The sequence below is a fragment of the Bufo gargarizans genome, chromosome 11, assembly GCF_014858855.1.
Source record: "Bufo gargarizans isolate SCDJY-AF-19 chromosome 11, ASM1485885v1, whole genome shotgun sequence".
In the NCBI taxonomy this organism is placed as follows: Eukaryota; Metazoa; Chordata; class Amphibia; order Anura; family Bufonidae; genus Bufo; species Bufo gargarizans.
In genome coordinates, this window is record NC_058090.1 from 24,125,949 (window position 1) to 24,143,617 (window position 17,669).

At 45.3% G+C, this 17,669-nt stretch overlaps 1 protein-coding gene across 2 annotated transcripts in view; it reads left to right on the forward strand.

Annotated features, from left to right (window-relative positions):
* The window catches only part of ATG2B (autophagy related 2B), a 72,834-nt gene that overhangs the window by 10,821 nt on the left and 44,344 nt on the right, over positions 1 to 17,669 (forward strand). For both annotated transcript variants that reach the window (XM_044272286.1, XM_044272288.1), the window contains exons 8-20: positions 1,639 to 1,821; positions 1,911 to 2,065; positions 3,139 to 3,241; positions 4,483 to 4,744; positions 6,191 to 6,341; positions 7,031 to 7,123; positions 9,031 to 9,219; positions 10,356 to 10,629; positions 10,722 to 10,833; positions 12,065 to 12,260; positions 12,938 to 13,080; positions 14,579 to 14,736; positions 16,762 to 16,934. In XM_044272286.1, the coding sequence (XP_044128221.1) occupies positions 1,639 to 1,821; positions 1,911 to 2,065; positions 3,139 to 3,241; positions 4,483 to 4,744; positions 6,191 to 6,341; positions 7,031 to 7,123; positions 9,031 to 9,219; positions 10,356 to 10,629; positions 10,722 to 10,833; positions 12,065 to 12,260; positions 12,938 to 13,080; positions 14,579 to 14,736; positions 16,762 to 16,934 (2,192 nt within the window). The remainder of the gene's footprint in view (positions 1 to 1,638; positions 1,822 to 1,910; positions 2,066 to 3,138; positions 3,242 to 4,482; positions 4,745 to 6,190; positions 6,342 to 7,030; positions 7,124 to 9,030; positions 9,220 to 10,355; positions 10,630 to 10,721; positions 10,834 to 12,064; positions 12,261 to 12,937; positions 13,081 to 14,578; positions 14,737 to 16,761; positions 16,935 to 17,669) is intronic.

A 17,669-nucleotide genomic window follows, 5' to 3' on the forward strand; every position in this document is an offset into this window, starting at 1 on the left:
TAGCACCACGGTCTTCTCTTTGCTTTTCCAATGCCAGTGATGTCGCGTTCATCAATCATTTGGCATTAGAGCAGCTCAGCCCCATTCAAATGAATGCAAACCTTTTTATACTGGATCCATTTTTTCTGATGACACCAGAGAGACGGATCTGGCATTTCAATGCATTTGTCAGACGGATCCGCATCCGGATCCGTCTGACAAATGCCATCAGTTTGCATACATTTTGCCGGATCTGCCTGCTGGAATCCTCTGCCACAAGTGTGAAAGTACCTTTAGCCACAGGATAGGTCATCAGTAAAAAAAAAAATCTTGGGAAACCCTTTTAAAGACGGCTCCTTTTTCCATTGGAGCTGACCTAACAGTCAGCTGATCACTGCAATGTCGGCATCAGAAATCTGTTGACATTTATGGGCATCTCTTTTCCAGACGCTCTGATATTCAGTTAACAATCTCATCCTAGTTTCAGAGTTTTCTTTTGTGAGGTGTCCCTTCGAGTAATACACGCTGAATCTGTGCATCCAGGATGCTACTGTCTTCACTGGCTCTCATGTATCAGCACAGCTTCATTCATAGACAGATTTGTATAGCTCATGAATCTCCTATCCTCTGTACTGACAGTCACTGATGCTGTGGAGTGTGATGCAGAATCTGTTGTGGGTGCTCTGGTTTCTCTTTACACATGCACACAGCCTGCTTGATTTCTCGCTGTCTGCAGCCTGTATGCTCTTTCCTCCTAGGATGAGCTCTGATAGATTTGTCAGATGCACCAGCATCTAGGTAAAGCACTACCACTCTGCAAGAGCAAAATGTTAGGACATTTTTAATAAGTCTGTACAAAGTTGCTTAAAGGGGTTTTCCGAGACTTCCTCTGGATAGGTCATCAGTATCTGGACGGTGGGGGTCCGACACCCAGGATGCCTGCCGATCAGCTGTTTCAGAACAGCTCGCAGTAGTGGCCTGGCCTTCTCTCACAGCTGAGTTGTGTAGATTTTATTATTTTCCCTTATAACCTGGTTATAAGGAAAAATAATAGCATTCTTAATACAGAATGCTTGGTAAAATAGGGATAAAGGGGTTACAAATATTTTACCTCCCCTCATTCACTTGTTTGCGCAGCCAGACTTCTCTTCTGTCTTCTTCTTTGATGCCCAGGAGGAAAAGGACCTGTGGTGATGTCACTGCGCTTATCACATGGTCCATCACATGATCCATCATGTGGCTTCTTTTTTGCTGCAGTTTTTCTTCCACTGTCTTCAGTAGGGAACCACCATGGCATTGTAAACAGCACTGATCGTGGTTTTTCCATAGAAGCTGGGACACGTCCTAGAACTAGATTAGACAAATACGGGAAATGGACACAATGAAGTGAGATTTACTTTACATCCATATTCCGCACCAAAATAATGGTTCACGCCATGTATAAATGTGACCCTTTTTCTTGCCCCTTTTATCCACACTATTTTTGTAGATACTTTTTTCAGAACTGTCTTGCGTCTGCCCTTAGGCACGGTCCGGTGCATTTTTTTGCTTGTTAGCTGTCCCCCGGTGTCGTTTCTGTCTCGGACCTGACTGCCTCTCCCCTGTATGGAGCTGCTTCTATGTTTGTGACGTGTATTTGGCCCATTTTACTGTTCTCAGAAACCACTGACAGATTGGGCATGTCTAGAAAAGACAGGAAGAGCCGCCCGATGCAACAAGAGGATGAGTTACGGCTTCAGATGGAGCTGAAACGGTATCTGAGAAAGGAAGACTTGTCCGGGGGGGCATCTGCGGAACACAGCTTCTATGAGACAGACACAGCAAAGACCCCTTCTAGCCATGGTAAGGAGCGGGGTGCTCCCCCTGTATGTACGGAGAATTTAGCGTTTGCCAGTGCTTGTAAATATAAAATAGTTTTCTCCCCCATTTAGATGAAGAAGTTTTTTTCTCGATGGCAGATATGGACATGTCTCACAGCCTCTCCTCACTCCCACCTCTTGGAGATCCACCAACAGTGGATTTAGACCTGTCACTGACTAGCACTTACAACAATTCTCCTGTCGGATCACCACTAGGGGGCACTGCGGTAGGTATAGTTTTATGTATATGTATCTATCTAGACATGGTATAAGCTAAACTTCATTGCTGCTTTGTGGGCCCCTCACTGATCGGCTGAATACAGCCTCACACAGTCTATGTATAGAGCAGGCATCCTCAAACTGCGGCCCTCCAGCTTTTGCAAAACTACAACTCCCAGCATGCCTGAACAGCCTACAGGTATCAGCCTACAGCAGGGCATGGTGGGAGTTGTAGTTTTACAACAGCTGGAGGGGCGCAGTGTGAGGATGCCTGGTATAGAAGGCTAGCAGCCAAATGAGTCAGTGATTCACCTGAGGACACAGAACAAGAATACTCCTCATCCTGAGCTGCAGTCAGACCCGCATCAGTAGGAGTGTGTCTGTGTGGTCAGAAGCCAGTCAATGGCTGTGATTCACAGCCACAGCTCCGCACTGACGGCAGAGACCAGCTCTGCCAGTTAACCTGTTGAATTTTGCATTCAAGATTGATTGCATCAGTGCAAGGGAGACTCCCTTTCTGAGACCCCCCCACCACCACCATATGATTGTGTCACTGGGGACCTCTGTGACGCAGTGAAGGCCCATAACTAATGTGGGTGGATACCCAAGGTGCACTGAAGGACCCCAGGTGCACTGAAGGACCCCAGGTCAGCCTGATTTACTTATGCCCTAATCACAGCTTATCTGCCATTAGTACATGGATATGATATATGCCAGGACATTTATACTTAAATTAAAATCTAAATCCCTCTATGCAAAAAAAAGTGCAGGAAAAAAAAGGAAATGTAAAAAATGCCTTTTTTGTCCAACAAATTATGTTAAAAAATAAATTAAAAAGCTTCTCCCAAGTAGCTGTCATCTTGCTCCAACCTCAACAGAGGTCTTGGTGTCTTATGCTTTGCACAAATGACTAATAGATTTAGTTTTGTAAAACTATCCACCAATGTAAAGTAGAAGATGCCGGTATCCCTGTAAGTAAATTAGACCTAATTACCAAAATATGACCGCCGCTCTAACTTCTGATTTACCAGCACATAGCCACTTGTCCCTATAAGAATATTTATCTTCTATTTCTTTCTAGGCAGCATGGAGTGACTACCAGGAGCACGGTCGATTGGTAGAGCCGGCAATACGAGGGGCTTCATTCAAACCTAGTGTGCAGCAAAGCTCCCTTCGCAGAACCTGTAAGTTAAGCTGGTCTTTTAGCATTGCAATAAGATTAGTATGGACATTAGTTACACATGCCGAAAAAAAATTGTATTTATGTATATGTGTGAAGAAATACACACTGGGTATTGCGGATGTGCTAGCGGCCATCTAGCAACCTATGTCCTCAGCTCTATACATCAAATCCCGGTGACAGGTTCCCTTTAAGTTTATTAGCTTCCGTCACTTGTAGACTGTACACTCCATTAAATTTAGTCTAGGGCTCAGTAGGAAAAGACAAAAATTACTGCTACGCTTTACTTTCTCCCTGCTGATGCGAGCTGCAGGTACAGACAGTGATATTCTACTTGTATCAAGGGGAGAAAAACAGAACTGGGTCGCACATCCACAATGCTATGCTTATATCTAATTGACCTCACTTCTCAGCGCAATATTAGAGTGTACAGCCCCCTATACTGCATACTGTACAAGAGGCATTAGTGTACATTTTGATCAAAAGGCATACGCCCACTCACCACGCAAAGGTCGCCTCTTTGAGTGGAACCTACTCTGACGAAAAAGGCGCAGTACACTGCGGTGACAAAGCGGCACTGCCCTAGTAATGATGATCTGCTTCTTGTAGCTATATATTTCTGTAATGGAGTTAGCCTTGTGTCTTGTAGAAGGAACTTGCTAGCTAATAAAGTCCTGTGATCACAGCAGCATGAGCGCAGATTCAAGTATGCGGTCTCTTTCCGCTGCCTGACAGGGTGTGACCACAGGGGTCCAGTAACGGGAGGAATGGGAGAAATGAAAAGTGTAATGTGAGCTATCAGATACATAGAAAATATTAACGAGAATGCTGCACAGAGGATTTAAGAGTGAATGGAGCAACGGTCACATTTACACTCTATATAATTCTATTCAACTCTATAGGACTGCCAAAGCAAGATGGAATTCAGCCGTCCGGCAGTCCCATAGAGATGAACTGCGTGCGAGCGTGACAGTCTGTTTACTCAGGAGACTCAAGGACCCCCAGTCTCGTGATCGGTGGGGTCTGACTAATACTTATCACCCATCCTGGGGATAGGGGAAAAGTTATTCTGGGACGTCCCCTTTTGTGCCTAAACAGAATGCCATTGAAATTACCGGATCAGTTTCACGGTACACCAGGGAGGGACCCTCATAGCTTACTGGAGCTTTTAGTTCCACACCAACTGCCTCTGGCATATTGTATGTATGGTGGATATGTTTTTATGTTTGGCACTTTCTATCACAGCACTACCAAACCGATCTGTGTCGTTGGATGACTCTCGGCCTGAGCTCGTGTTCAGACTTGCTGTGGGCTCGTTGTCCTTCTCGGTGCTACATATTGACCCTCTACCACCAACCGAGAGCACATCCAGCCCTAATCCACTGACACCGCTGTCTCTCAGCTTCTTCAGCCGCATTGAGATGCTGGATCCACAAACCTTTGCACAACAGGACTTTGCCTTTTTACGGAATGTTTTTGCTGAAGCATGCACACACGATCACCTCAGGTATGAATGAATTGTCACATTTTACTTACATTTGCTTTGTTGATGTCTCTAAATATGTGAATAATATTTACAGTTATTGCGATACCAAATTTTTGATTCAGTTTCGATACCATAAAAAAGTATTGCGATATTCGATACCACGTGGAAAAAATAAAACGCCAAAAAAGCATTCCCATTTAAAAAAAATGGCAAATCGTGCAGTTTTTATTTTATTTTTCTGCTCCGGCACTTACCGAATAGATTTATTTAGTTTTTATATTTAAATTTTTGGGACGTGGCAATGTGTAATGTTTATTTCTATATTTATTTTATATGTAAAATTGGGAAAGGGGGTGATTTATACTTAATATTTTGGTGTTTTTTTAAAAACTTTTTATTTAATAACTATTTCTCCCCTTAGGGGCTAGAATCTGGTATCTTTTTAATCCTTTGTCCTATTCACCCTGATAGAGCACTATTAGAGTGAATAGGACTTCACACGCTCCCTGCTGCTCTGTGCACAAAGCATCAGGGATGTTACCATGGCAGCCAGGGCTTCAGTAGCGTCCTGGCTGCCATGGTAACCGATCGGCGCCCCAGGATTACACTGCTGGGGCTCCGATCAGAAACTGCCACCAATGAGAAGGGGACCCTGTGGCCACTGCCACCAATGATTTTAATACTGGGGGAGTTGAGGCCACCAATGATAATTAACCTTTTAATACAGACTTTAAGTTAGCAGGCTACATAGAGCAGCGCCCAGGGATCTCCCTGCACTTAATATTTCGGGGCGCCGCTCCATCCCTCAGTATTTTCGGTCTCTTGGTAAAACTGGGATGAGCCTGCCCTTGTTCGCTGGGAGAAGGAGACGCCCAGGAGAACAAGGGCAGTCTCATCCCAGTTTTACCAAGAGACACTGAAAATACAGAGGGACACAGCGGGCTAACGGAGCGGCGCCCCGAAATAATAGTAAGTGCAGGGAGATCCGGGGCGCCGCTCTACACAGCCTGGTGGTTACTTTGCAATGTTCAGACCGATGAAAGGTCCTATTTAACCTTCATTGGTGGCGCAGTGCGCCCTCCCCTCCTCCGCCCCCTCTCTCCTCATTGGTGGCAGCGACGGCACAGGGGGAAGGGAGAGAGTGACTCCTTCTCCCCTGTGCTGCTGAGGGGAACACGAAGCGCGCTGACAGCAGCGCGCTCCATGCTGTGATATTGGGCTGCGCAATAGCGAAGCCTAGTATTGATAATTGTCAAATCCTGGTATCGAGGTCGATACCGGACAAAGGTATCGAAAATTTGATTCCCTCAACAACCCTAGTACATATTACATTACTCGTACTGAGTTATATTCTGTATTGTACTCCAGAGCTGCGCTCACTATTCTGCTGGTGGGCTCACTGTGTACATAATGACCTAATCAATGTTATTTTTAATAATATGACAATCTACTTGCTTGTCTTATTAGGTTCATAGGGACACAAATAAAAATCTCCCATGAGCAGCGGCAGCGGTCTGGCTCCCGGTGTTACGGCACGGATGTGTGCGTTGGTCAGATGGAGCTCCTGGAGTGTCTCTTCCCCTGTGACTCGCAGCGTGTCCCTCCTCAGTACACAGAGGTACGGCCTTCCTACAGCTGGGGGTTTACAGTTCTATGTTCCTGGACTCGAATGATGTGCTGAGGAACACTACTCCTGTTATGCTCTTCAGAATCTCAGGTCATTCACCTTCTTAAAGGGGTAGCTGCCACTGAAAAGTGGCAATTTTTTAATTCAGCTTTTCCACATTAATAGTTTTTATCTACAGAGAAACTACGACTCTCAACATGTCTTGGCAGTTCATACAAATGCAACCAAAATCCTGTGCTGATCCTTTATTGCATAGCTTTCCCAAAAAGGACCAAACCGGCCCATTGGTGTAGTGTGCCGCATAGCCAAGAAGTGGCGTGGATTGGTGTTGCTGCTCTTGGCCATGGTTCACACTACGACTACATACAGGGGCTCTCCCTCACAACTAAATATGCAGCTTTTGAATATTTTATCAGTAACCCAATCTGTGTGTAGTGTTGGTGAATGGAAATTGGGGGTAAACCTGTCCTGATTGTGTACTGCTCTGACACACTGTAGCAAACCATGCATGCAGCTGTGTGAACAGCACAGGTTTTCAGCCTGTAAATGGCAGTAACCCTTTCCATTCACTGAAACCCAAAGTAGAGTTGTAGATGTTCAGTGTATGCAGCCCCCCCGCATCATTGTATAATTCCTCATTATGATGAGAGCGACTTCCATAATTCATATTTGTCTTTCAGCTGCTGAAATTTGCCATGGATAATGATCCTGACTGCCGGTCATCTCCGTGCGTTCACTTACACTACAAGCGTTTAGAAAACCGAGGAGCACAGGTGACACTGATGTTAACTGGATAGGGGTTTGGCTTATGGCTTGTACCCACATTGCCGTCTCATTAGAAAAACCACACAAAAAAAAAATTAAGTGCCCTGAGCACCTATCGGTGCATATGCCCCAAAATGGAACATGAGGTTGCTACAGTAGATTGTGGGGAAGTAGTAGGAGAGCGGAGCAGGCAGATGACCCCAGCCTTTTGTGCTGTCGCGTCCATGTCAGAAGCAGCAGCACAGCCAGCAATGTACAAGAGCTGCACAGACTCTACAGCAGCAACGTGTAAGGCATTTTAAAGAGGTTTTCCTTGAATTTAAACTCAGGCCATGTTCATCCGAGTGCCGGAAAGGACAGCCATTGTTATCCGAGTGCTGCGGCATCTTTAACCCTTAGGCTACCAGCGCCGTACATGTACGGCGCTAGTGCGATGTGTAAACATGACGCCCGTGCAGCGGGCGTCATGGCCAGCAGATCTCTGCTGTTCATTACAGCAGAGAACTGCGGCTAATTACCGTGACCGGCAATAATGCCGATCACGGTAATTAAATGCTTTTAGATGCTGTGATCAAGTGAGATGAGTGTCCAATCTGGGCCTAGGTAGTTGTACTTAATACTGGTAACTTTACTGAGTAGGCTAACGGTATTCAAACTGCAATTCTTATTTTGGCCACCAGATGGCAGGCCAGGATAAGAAATGAGCCAAAGTGAACAAAATAAGCTAATAATAAATTCCTGATAAACCAAAATAAAAAAAAATGTAATAAGCTCATATATGAGGCACATAATTATCACAAAAAATGTAATAAAAAAAAAAGATATATAAAAGTTTAAATACCCCCCCTTTCCGTATAATTAAACAATAAATACCTAAATAACAATAAATATAAACATCATGGGTATCACCGCAACCGAAAATGCCTATACTATTAAAATAGAAAAAAAAATTACAATACCGCGAATGGCCTAGCGGAAAAAAGGGTCAAAATGGCCGATTTGCCATTTTTTCGTTGCTTCTCTTACCCAAAAAATTTAATAAAATGTGATAAAGTCACATATACTCCAAAATGGTATCAATTAAAAGTACAGATTGTTCCCCAAAAAAATGAGCCCCTAAACAGCTCAGAAGACATAAGTATAAAAAAGTTGTGGAGGTCAGAATATGGTGATATAAAAAATAAATAAAAAATCTCAAAGTTTAAATTTAATTTTTACACTATTTAGACATAAAGAACTTGTATATGGGGTATCGTTGTAATCGTACTGACCCAGAGAATGAAGGCCATGGGTCAGTTTTGCCGTAAACAAAACGCAGTGGGAACAAAACCCGTAAAACTGTGGAGGGATTATGTTTTTTTTTTCCGAATCCACCCCATTTGGAATTTTTTTTTTTACCACTTCCCACAACATTTTATGCCATAATTAATAGTGGCATTAGAAAGTACAACTTGTCCCGCAAAAAATAAGCCCTCATACAGCTATGTGACCGGCAAAATAAAAAAGGTTATGAAAACCCAAAAAGAAAAAAACCTCTGGTATCTAAAGGGTTAAGAACTGATTGTTAAAATTTAAGTCCTAGAAAACCCCTTTTTAATGAATACTAGATAATTGTGCCTGTAGGGAGCCAACGAACAATGAAATGACTCAATGCAAATTTGTCCACAGCATATGATGTGCATGTTTAGAATTTGGTTTGTGTTTGAGTCTCTTAGCATTTTTAAGATCTCTGCTTGCAGTCTCTGAATGGGACTGCTTTTATTTACATCTAGAAGCTGAATACCGTTCACTCCGATGCACTTCTTGTTACAGAGCTTCTTGCATGATCCCTCTCTGCATTCCTAGGTTTAGGCTTTAGGGATGCGATGCACAGTCTCTTCCCGCGTTGTAATGCCACCATTTGTCTTCTGTACAGGGCAGTTCTGGGCGCCTGAGTTCTCTCCCGCAGAGGTCAGAGCTGCACGTCCAGCTGTCGTCTGCCTCCTGCGAGCTCGACATCACCATCGTGGACAGGTTAAACTCGCTACTGCAGGTGCAGAAGTTGGGAACCGTGGAAATGATGACCTCACATCTCTTCACGTCTTACAACAAGCACATTAGTCTGGTGGGTGTATGGTTTTATTCCCTGTGAAAGGGAGATATGGTAAAGGTAAGGTTGGGCTTGAGCATGCCCATTAGACAGGCCAATATACATGGAATATTGACCCCATGCTGTGAATTTTGAGAAGATACCTGGGAGCGCTATGAGCATATAAAGGCACAAGGCCACACGTCGTGGAACGTGCCCCAGGGAAATCAGGAGTTTGATGTCAGTCCTTAAACAATGGTCAGACTGAAGGTCTGCAGGAGAGGTTTATTACAGCCCAGGTGACCTGTGTCCCCCCAGGCTCAGCGACAGGTCCTTTTGCCAACTAAAGCCCCTTCTTAAAGGGATATCATAGCCTTCTATTAATCTTATGGCATATCCTTTGGGCCTGTTATGTTATTATGATCAGTGCGGGGGCCCCACCAGTCCAGAGATCCAAGGACATTTTCCTTGCACAGTGGCCCTCCAGGGCACCCGCAGGTAACTGCACCACAGCCTCACGCCAGTGAAATATGGCCAAAATAATTTCTGCTGCATAGGCGCCTCTATGCAGCAGAAATAAGCGGAAGAGCTTTATGGAGGTGTACCATGTAATAAACGTCTCCCCTATGATCTAACTAATAGGACTCTCCTTAATCATGAGTAGGGGCGACTTGGGCAGTCAAATAAATTGGAGTCAAGCATTTGAACTGCTGCCACATTAATTTTCAGCAATCCCTGGCAGTCCCATCAAGATGAATGAACCATCAGTGTGCATGCCTGAATATCACTCCATTTATACAGAAGGACACAGGATCCTAGTGTCCATATTTGGGGGAGGGGGGGGGGGGCAGCTCTTGGAAAACCACCAATCGTACAACTATCCTGTAGAGGCCACGTTTAAATCTAAGGTCGACATGTGGATGAAGAATTTCCACTGACCTCTGTTGAAATGTAGTAAAGCCGATTATTGTGAATTGCATGTAGGATGGCGCACAGTCGTACGTGAATCTGTTGGTTACTTTCTAGCACCTCCTGCCGTGACGACTGGTCAGACACCACTATTCTGGCTCACCTGTTGGCACAGCTGGAGGAAAATGGTGGCAAAATGACAAACATGCCAAATTCTACATGAAAGGAGAGGCTGTTTATATAATTGTGCGTCTGTTTTTCAGCACAAAGACTTTCCCGAGGTTCTTCTGGACGACTCTCGATCTCCTGCAAACACAAGGACATCCGTCCTGGTTTCCGCACCGTCGCTCCACCTTGCCGTGCGCTTCCCGATTCCTGACCTCAGATCCGACCAAGAGCGAGGGCCTTGGTTCAAGAAATCCCTCCAAAAAGAAGTCTTACATTTAAACTTTTCTGATGTGGAGTTTAAGACTGAGGTCCTTAGCGGCAGCTCCCCGGAACAACTGAAGCTGGAGCTCACATTTAGAGAGCTAACGGGTAGGCACCTGCAGTAGAGAATCCAGTGAGCGTCAGCGAGCCCGCCTGTATTAATGAGAGAGTCCATCCGTTCTTCACTCTGTTTTATCCAGGGGCCTTGCAGGAGGACGGCGATGGCCAGCAGATCCAATTCCTCAAGGTTGTGAAGAAGAACAATGGAGTGGATGGAGATATGACCACATCTGACAACTTTGACTGGCCAAGGTTCATTACCTGTGTTACAGTCAGAAAATTATATTGTATTTGTTTAACTTTTATCCGGGTTTCTTATCTTTCACAGTATAAATATCCATTACTTCTGTCTTCCTTAAAGGGGTGTTCCAACTTTAGGCAACGTTTCACATTTGGCCAGTACTGCGCCGTACCTAAAAAAAAAAAAAAAAAAAAAAAAAAAATATATATATATATATATATATATATATATATATATATATATATATAATATATATATTATACACTCACCTGTTCCCTACCGCTCAGTTCCCGGTCAGATACTCCTCTCAGCGATTCTTCTGCTCCTAGGGCTATACACATTCAGACGGGGACACTTGAGCTGCTGTGACCAATCGCTGGCCTCTGTGGTGACATGTCGACAAGTAGCATGTCACTGTTGAGTCACATGCCTCTTGGGGACATGTCACCGCTCAGGCCAGTCATGGGCTGCAGTGACCCCATCTATACCAAAAGTAAAGCGGGTATCGGAAGAACATTGAGTGGAGCCATTTGGCAGATAAGTCTGATTTTTCAACAGGTGCATCATGCTGCTGAGGACAGTTCAAAATGTACCCAAAGCTGGACAACTCCTTTAAATAAATTACATTACTTATCCTGTACTGATCCTAAGTTACATCCTGTATTATACTCCAGAGCTGCACTCACTATTCTGCTGGTGCAGTCACTGTGTACATACATTACATATCCTGTACTGACCCTGAGTTACATCCTGTATTATACTCCAGAGCTGCACTCACTATTTTGCTGGTGCAGTCACTGTGTACATACATTACATATCCTGTACTGACCCTGAGTTACATCCTGTATTATACTCCAGAGCTGCACTCACTATTCTGCTGGTGCAGTCACTGTGTACATACATTACTTATCCTGTACTGATCCTGAGTTACATCCTGTATTATACTCCAGAGCTGCACTCACTATTCTGCTGGTGCAGTCACTGTGTACATACATTACTTATCCTGTACTGATCCTGAGTTACATCCTGTATTATACTCCAGAGCTGCACTCACTATTCTGCTGGTGCAGTCACTGTGTACATACATTACTTATCCTGTACTGATCCTGAGTTACATCCTGTATTATACTCCAGAGCTGCACTCACTATTCTGCTGGTGCAGTCACTGTGTACATACATTACTTATCCCACAAGCCCACATCACAGTGCTCTTTAAATGAAAACTTTGTGTCCTGTTTGAAGGATTGTGCTGAGAATCAATCCCATCGCTGTGCACTCCATCCTGGAGCGAGTCTCTGCAGAGGAAGATGATGAAGTCGATGGAAGATTTCAGGAGGATGATGAAGGAACGTCCCACTCACTTAAAGATGTCTGTGACTTCAGGCGTCCAGAGCCGTCACCGTTCTCCTCTCGAAGGGTCATGTTTGAAAATGAAGAGGTGAGATCAGTGTAATGTGCTGAATCAGAGGTGGAGGGTGCCGGGGCTCTTCTTTGTGGCTATCATAATGACTGGATATGTCACAGATCCTATTGGGTAAAATCCAGCTGCTTGGACCCTCACCATCCATATGGACTTCCATTTAGTACGGTCAGTTCTTGGGTTTGGTTGCGGTCCAGACCCCTACCAATCGGTTGCAATATGTAATCGATGTCTATGTAAGGACGTTCTGATAAGTGAGGGTTTGGTTGTGAAGACACCCACTAGTTTCTAAAAACGGAGCAGAAGCGTCCACCTGAGCTCTAGAGGCCTCTGAGAGCCAATTGTGCGGTGCATGGGCCAATAGAAAGTAATGGGGTCCATACACCGCAGAGATGACGAACGCCTTTTATTTTAGTGAATCTCAACACTCGGACCCTCCGCGTATAAACGGTTTATAAAAGTGTAGTTGCCCTTTAACCCCTTATTGACATTTCATGTGCATCTGCATCCTAATAGCAGGAGGGGGTGTATGGAGTGGGCTCATGAGCTGCACACACTCCATATGTGGCAGCTCTGGCTCCGTTATACAGCTGACACCTTGTTCAACTTTATTATGCATTTTTATTTTTTAAGAAGTCATCTTCTGTACTTGTGCAGAGCGTGCGTTACTCAGTTGTGCTAATTCTTTTTGTCAGATGGTGATGCCTGGAGATGCCATAGAAATGACTGAATTCCAGGAAAAATCCATCAATAACTCCCATTATGTGTTGGAGCTGACTCTGCCCAGTGTGTACTTGATGCTACCAAATAAAGTCTTCTATGAGAAGCTCTACAACAGGTAGGTCAGGTCCGGTCGTTCCTTACTTTCTGCTTTAGGCTGGTTTCACACCAGCACTAGGGAGCCGGCAGCCTATTCCGGCAGGGAGCATCCTGATCGCTCCCTCTGCATTCCATCATTTCCGAAGCTTATACTTCTCCGCCTGGCCGCATTATCTATAATGGGAACCGACAATCCCCATGCCGACAATCATCCTGCCTGATCCATAGCGCTAGCCTTAGGCTACTTTCACACTTGCGACAGAGGATTCCGGCAGGCAGTTCCGTTGCAGATACTGCCTGCCGGATCCGTCAAAATGTATGCCAACTGATGGCATTTGTCAGACGGATCATGATCCTGATCCGTATGACAAATGCATTGAAATACCGGATCCGTCTCTCCGGTGTCACCCGGAAAAACGGATCCGGCTTTTTTTTTTTTTTTTTTTTTTTGCTGTCTGAGCATGCGCAGACCACAATGCCGGAACACTCTGGGCCGGATCCGAAATAATGCATTTCAATGGGAAAGTGTTGCGGATTTTTGGCCGGAGATAAAACCGCAGCATGCTGCGGTATTATCTCTGTCCTGAAAAGTCAAAAAGACTGAACTGAAGACGTCCTGATTTCATCCTGAGCGGATCGCTCTCCATTCAGAATGCATGGGGATAAAACTGATCAGTTATTTTCCGGTATGGAGCCCCTAGGACGGAACTCGGTGCCGGAAAAGTTTAACGCAAGTGTGAAACTAGCCTTAGTCTCAGGGGTGCTCCTGTGATAAGACTGGTGCCCTTTAAACGTGCCATGAGATGCCCTTAAAGGGGTTAACCTAGTGCGCATCAAGAGAATGAATTATATATTTCTCCCGTATTGGAGCTATCTGGTAATCCTGTGTTATCACTCAGTGGGCATCTTATAGATTACCCTGTTTAAAGTGTATGGGCATGGGACCTCTTTTCTGTTCAAAAGAATTTAACTTTTTATTTTTTTATTTTGCTTAGTCACAAAACCCCAGTTTTGCGACTTTTGCTATGCTAAAGTCGCAACTGACCTTGTACACTGCTCTCAGCAGCCTTACTAAAAGGCGTGGGATGTGGGCAGGGCCATCGCACCCGTCACATTCATCATGAAGTAGGCCAAAGACTGGCGGAAATAATGACTGAAGGCTCTGGCAGCTCCGAGCTGCCGTAGATTCCATTCTTGCGCGTAGTCTGCCAGAGGAGACATGTCATTTATGACGAGGCCTGTGCCTCCTCCAGCAGCACAAGGCCTATCGAGGCCACCGCAGCAGGCGCAGGGTCTTAATAAATCAGGAACTTAATGTTAAAGAAAAAGTATATAGGCATGTTCACACACGGCAGATTTGTATCATCCCATACGTCTGAATGGGGTTGTTCCTGCAGTTGGTGCATGGATTACAACCCTAAGTGGTCCTTGCAGGTTTGTGGAAAGACTGGTGAATGTGACCATAAATGCGGGTTTGTTTCTGTCATCCTCACTGTTACTGAATGTGTCTTTTCTAGGATAAGCAATGATTTGCTGCTCTGGGAGCCCACCGCCCCCTCACCGGTAGAGACCTTTGAGAACCTATCCTATGGAATCGGCCTCTCTGTGGCCAGCCAGCTCATCAACACCTTCAGCAAGGACTCCAGTGGAGCATTTAAGTCTACACTTCATTATGGTGAGAACCGTTAGACGTGGATACAGAAAGCAAAGGGGCCCTGTGCTAGAACAGGATATGGGCCCCTTGCTTTCCGTTAGCTCATCATAGAGCCCCCTTCCCTTATGTCGCCAGCAATCCTCCAGTAGGTCTGAGCTATGAATCTTGTGTTCTTGGTCCTTTGTGTAATCTGTTAGACCAGAGGTGCTCGAATAGCTTTGTGTGCTCTCCAGGGTGAGGGTCCAAGCTGTGCACCAACAGATATGATCTTGTTAACATTTTCCAAACTATTTGCATCAAGATTTATTATTGTTTCTTAGTAGGAAAACCAGACTAGAAACCAAAGTTAAGACTCTAGACCCCCAAACTCATTCACACCGCAGATCACTCCTCAAATCAGACGCCATAACTCATTCACCATTTAAAGGGTTGTGCAAGAATGATGGGGGGGGGGGGGGGGGGGGGGTGGCAACAGCCCCCTGCCCTACATGGCCGGCTCAGCGCTCCTCCCGGTCTGCGATGCTCTGCATGGCTACCTCACTGTCAACATCCTGGCTGTGGCAGAGACTGGAACCATTAGTCATGCAGTAAGGGGAGCCGGTCACCTCAGTGGCCAGTGAATGGCTGCGGCGATATCAAACAGGATGTTGTCAGTGAGGTAGCCCTGCAGAGCATTGCAAGCTGGGAGGAGAAGGAGCACGGAGCCAGCGTTGGTAGGCAGGTATGTAAGCGTCCCTTTGCAGGTCCTGCCAAATAGCCATTCTTGCACAACCCCTTTTAAACTCCTTCAGATTAATTTTAGGGTCTGGTCTGGTGTCTGAATTAAGCAGACCCCCTAAAAATTATTCAGACCCGACAGGAGACTAATTTGGGGAGACTTTACACTTCTTCAATGCATCCATGATAGGCACAGGCCTTGTGGGGTCCGGTGTCCCTGGTCCGAATTCTGACTGTAATTGGACAGTTGGGTACCCCATGATGGGCTACTTTCACACCTTCTTTCTGCACAGACAGATTCGCACCGATAATGTAAACGCTTGTATCCGTTCAGAACTGATCCGTTTGCATTATTCTTAAAAAAAAATGTCTTAAGTCAAAACTGATCCGTCCTGACCTTACATTAAGGCTGGTTTCACACGGGCGTTGCGGATTGGGGCCGGATGCGTTCAGGGTGCGTTCAGTGAAACTCGCACTATTTTGCAAGCAAGTTCAGTCAGTTTTGTCTGCGATTGCGTTTAGTTCAGTTTTTTCCGCGCGGGTGCAATGCGTTTTGATGCGTTTTTCACGCGCTTGATAAAAAACTGAATGTTTACAAACATCTCTTAGCAACCATAAGTGAAAAACGCATCGCACCCGCACTTGCTTGCGGATGCAATGCGTTTTTCACGCAGCCCCATTCACTTCTATGAGGCCAGGGCTGCGTGAAAAACGCAGAATATAGAACATGCTGCGATTTTCACGCAACGCAGAACTGATGCGTGAAAAACATCGCTCATGTACACAGACCCATTGAAATGAATGGGTCAGGATTCAATGCGGGTGCTATGCGTTCAATTCACGCATTGTACCCGCGCGGAAAACTCGCTCATGTGAAAGGGACCTAAAAGTCAATGGGGGACAGATCCGTTTTCAATTGCACCATATTGTGTCAGTAAAAACTGATCCATCCCCATTGACTTACATTGTATGTCAGGACGGCTCTTTTTGGCTCCGCATCGTCAGGCGAACACCAAAACGCTGCGTTTTGGTGTCCGTCTTCAGAGCGGAATGGAGACGGAACGGAGGCAAACTGATGCATTCTGAGCGGATTCGCATCCATTCAGAATGCATTGGGGCTGAAACGGATCTCACAAGCGGACCCAGAAACGCCAGTGTGAAAGTAGCCTAAAAAGCTACCGGCTGCTTTACTGGCTCCACCTATGCAAAGTCTGCCCTGAGATTTAGTTCCTTATTACATTGCACTCCGTTTTTTTATTTAGAAAAGCGGGGAAACCCCATAGCTAAATGGCAGTGTCTGTGTGTTTTAAGTTAATTGATTCTTCGCAGATGATGACAGCGGTTCAGAGGAAGAAACCTTACAATACGATTACATCCTGGACTCCAACTATCATAATCGGAGAAAGAAAAAGCTTGAGTGTCCGAGCAAACAATCTCAGAGCTTTCTGTCCGTCCTGGTGAACATCAACCATGGTCTGGTCTCTTTATTTACAGATGTCAAGGTAAAATGGCTCTCTCTTGGTCACCTAGATTGTCGTTTCAGATCACCTAGCTCAGTCTGAAGGATCTCGGGCTAAAATGTTTTGTTGTGTCTCACTCGGAATCAAAGCGAGCTGCTGCAAACACACGGCTGCATATGCCAGCTGATTGCTTGTAGTTCCAGCAGCCAGAACCCCAGAGCTGCTAAATATTAGGGGCTGCCCTTTATCCAAATTTCTGTCTAGCCACCGCTGCTATTACAATCTGTCAGTAAACTTTACACCCCATTTATTGCAGTTTTTAATTTGCCCATGGGGTTGTAGGTTACAGGTTCATAAAGCAATCCTGGACCCCCCTGGTCAGCGGAGGCATGCTATGCTCCTCCATGTACTTATTGCTGGCACACACTTGTTATGACATTCCCTCTCAGTAGACCATACAGAGAGCCCCTTAGATTAGCTGAAGTGAGCACTGTGGTCCCTCCACCGTTGTACCCCATGCAGCTTTGCTGCTGTGCCTGATGATGTGTCTGCGCCCCATGGGGCTGGGGTTAAAGGGGTTATCCCATCATAATGATCACAGTTAAATCTGTTAATGATTTGACAGTGATCATTTTTGTAAATATACTTTATTAACAAATCCCCACCGATTAGGATAAAATTCATACCCACTTACCTGATTGTTGTGACTCGGTCTCCCCTGGTTACGACCACTGCTCTTCTCCAAAAGCCGGAAGGTCGCGCTTGCCCAGAAGACGA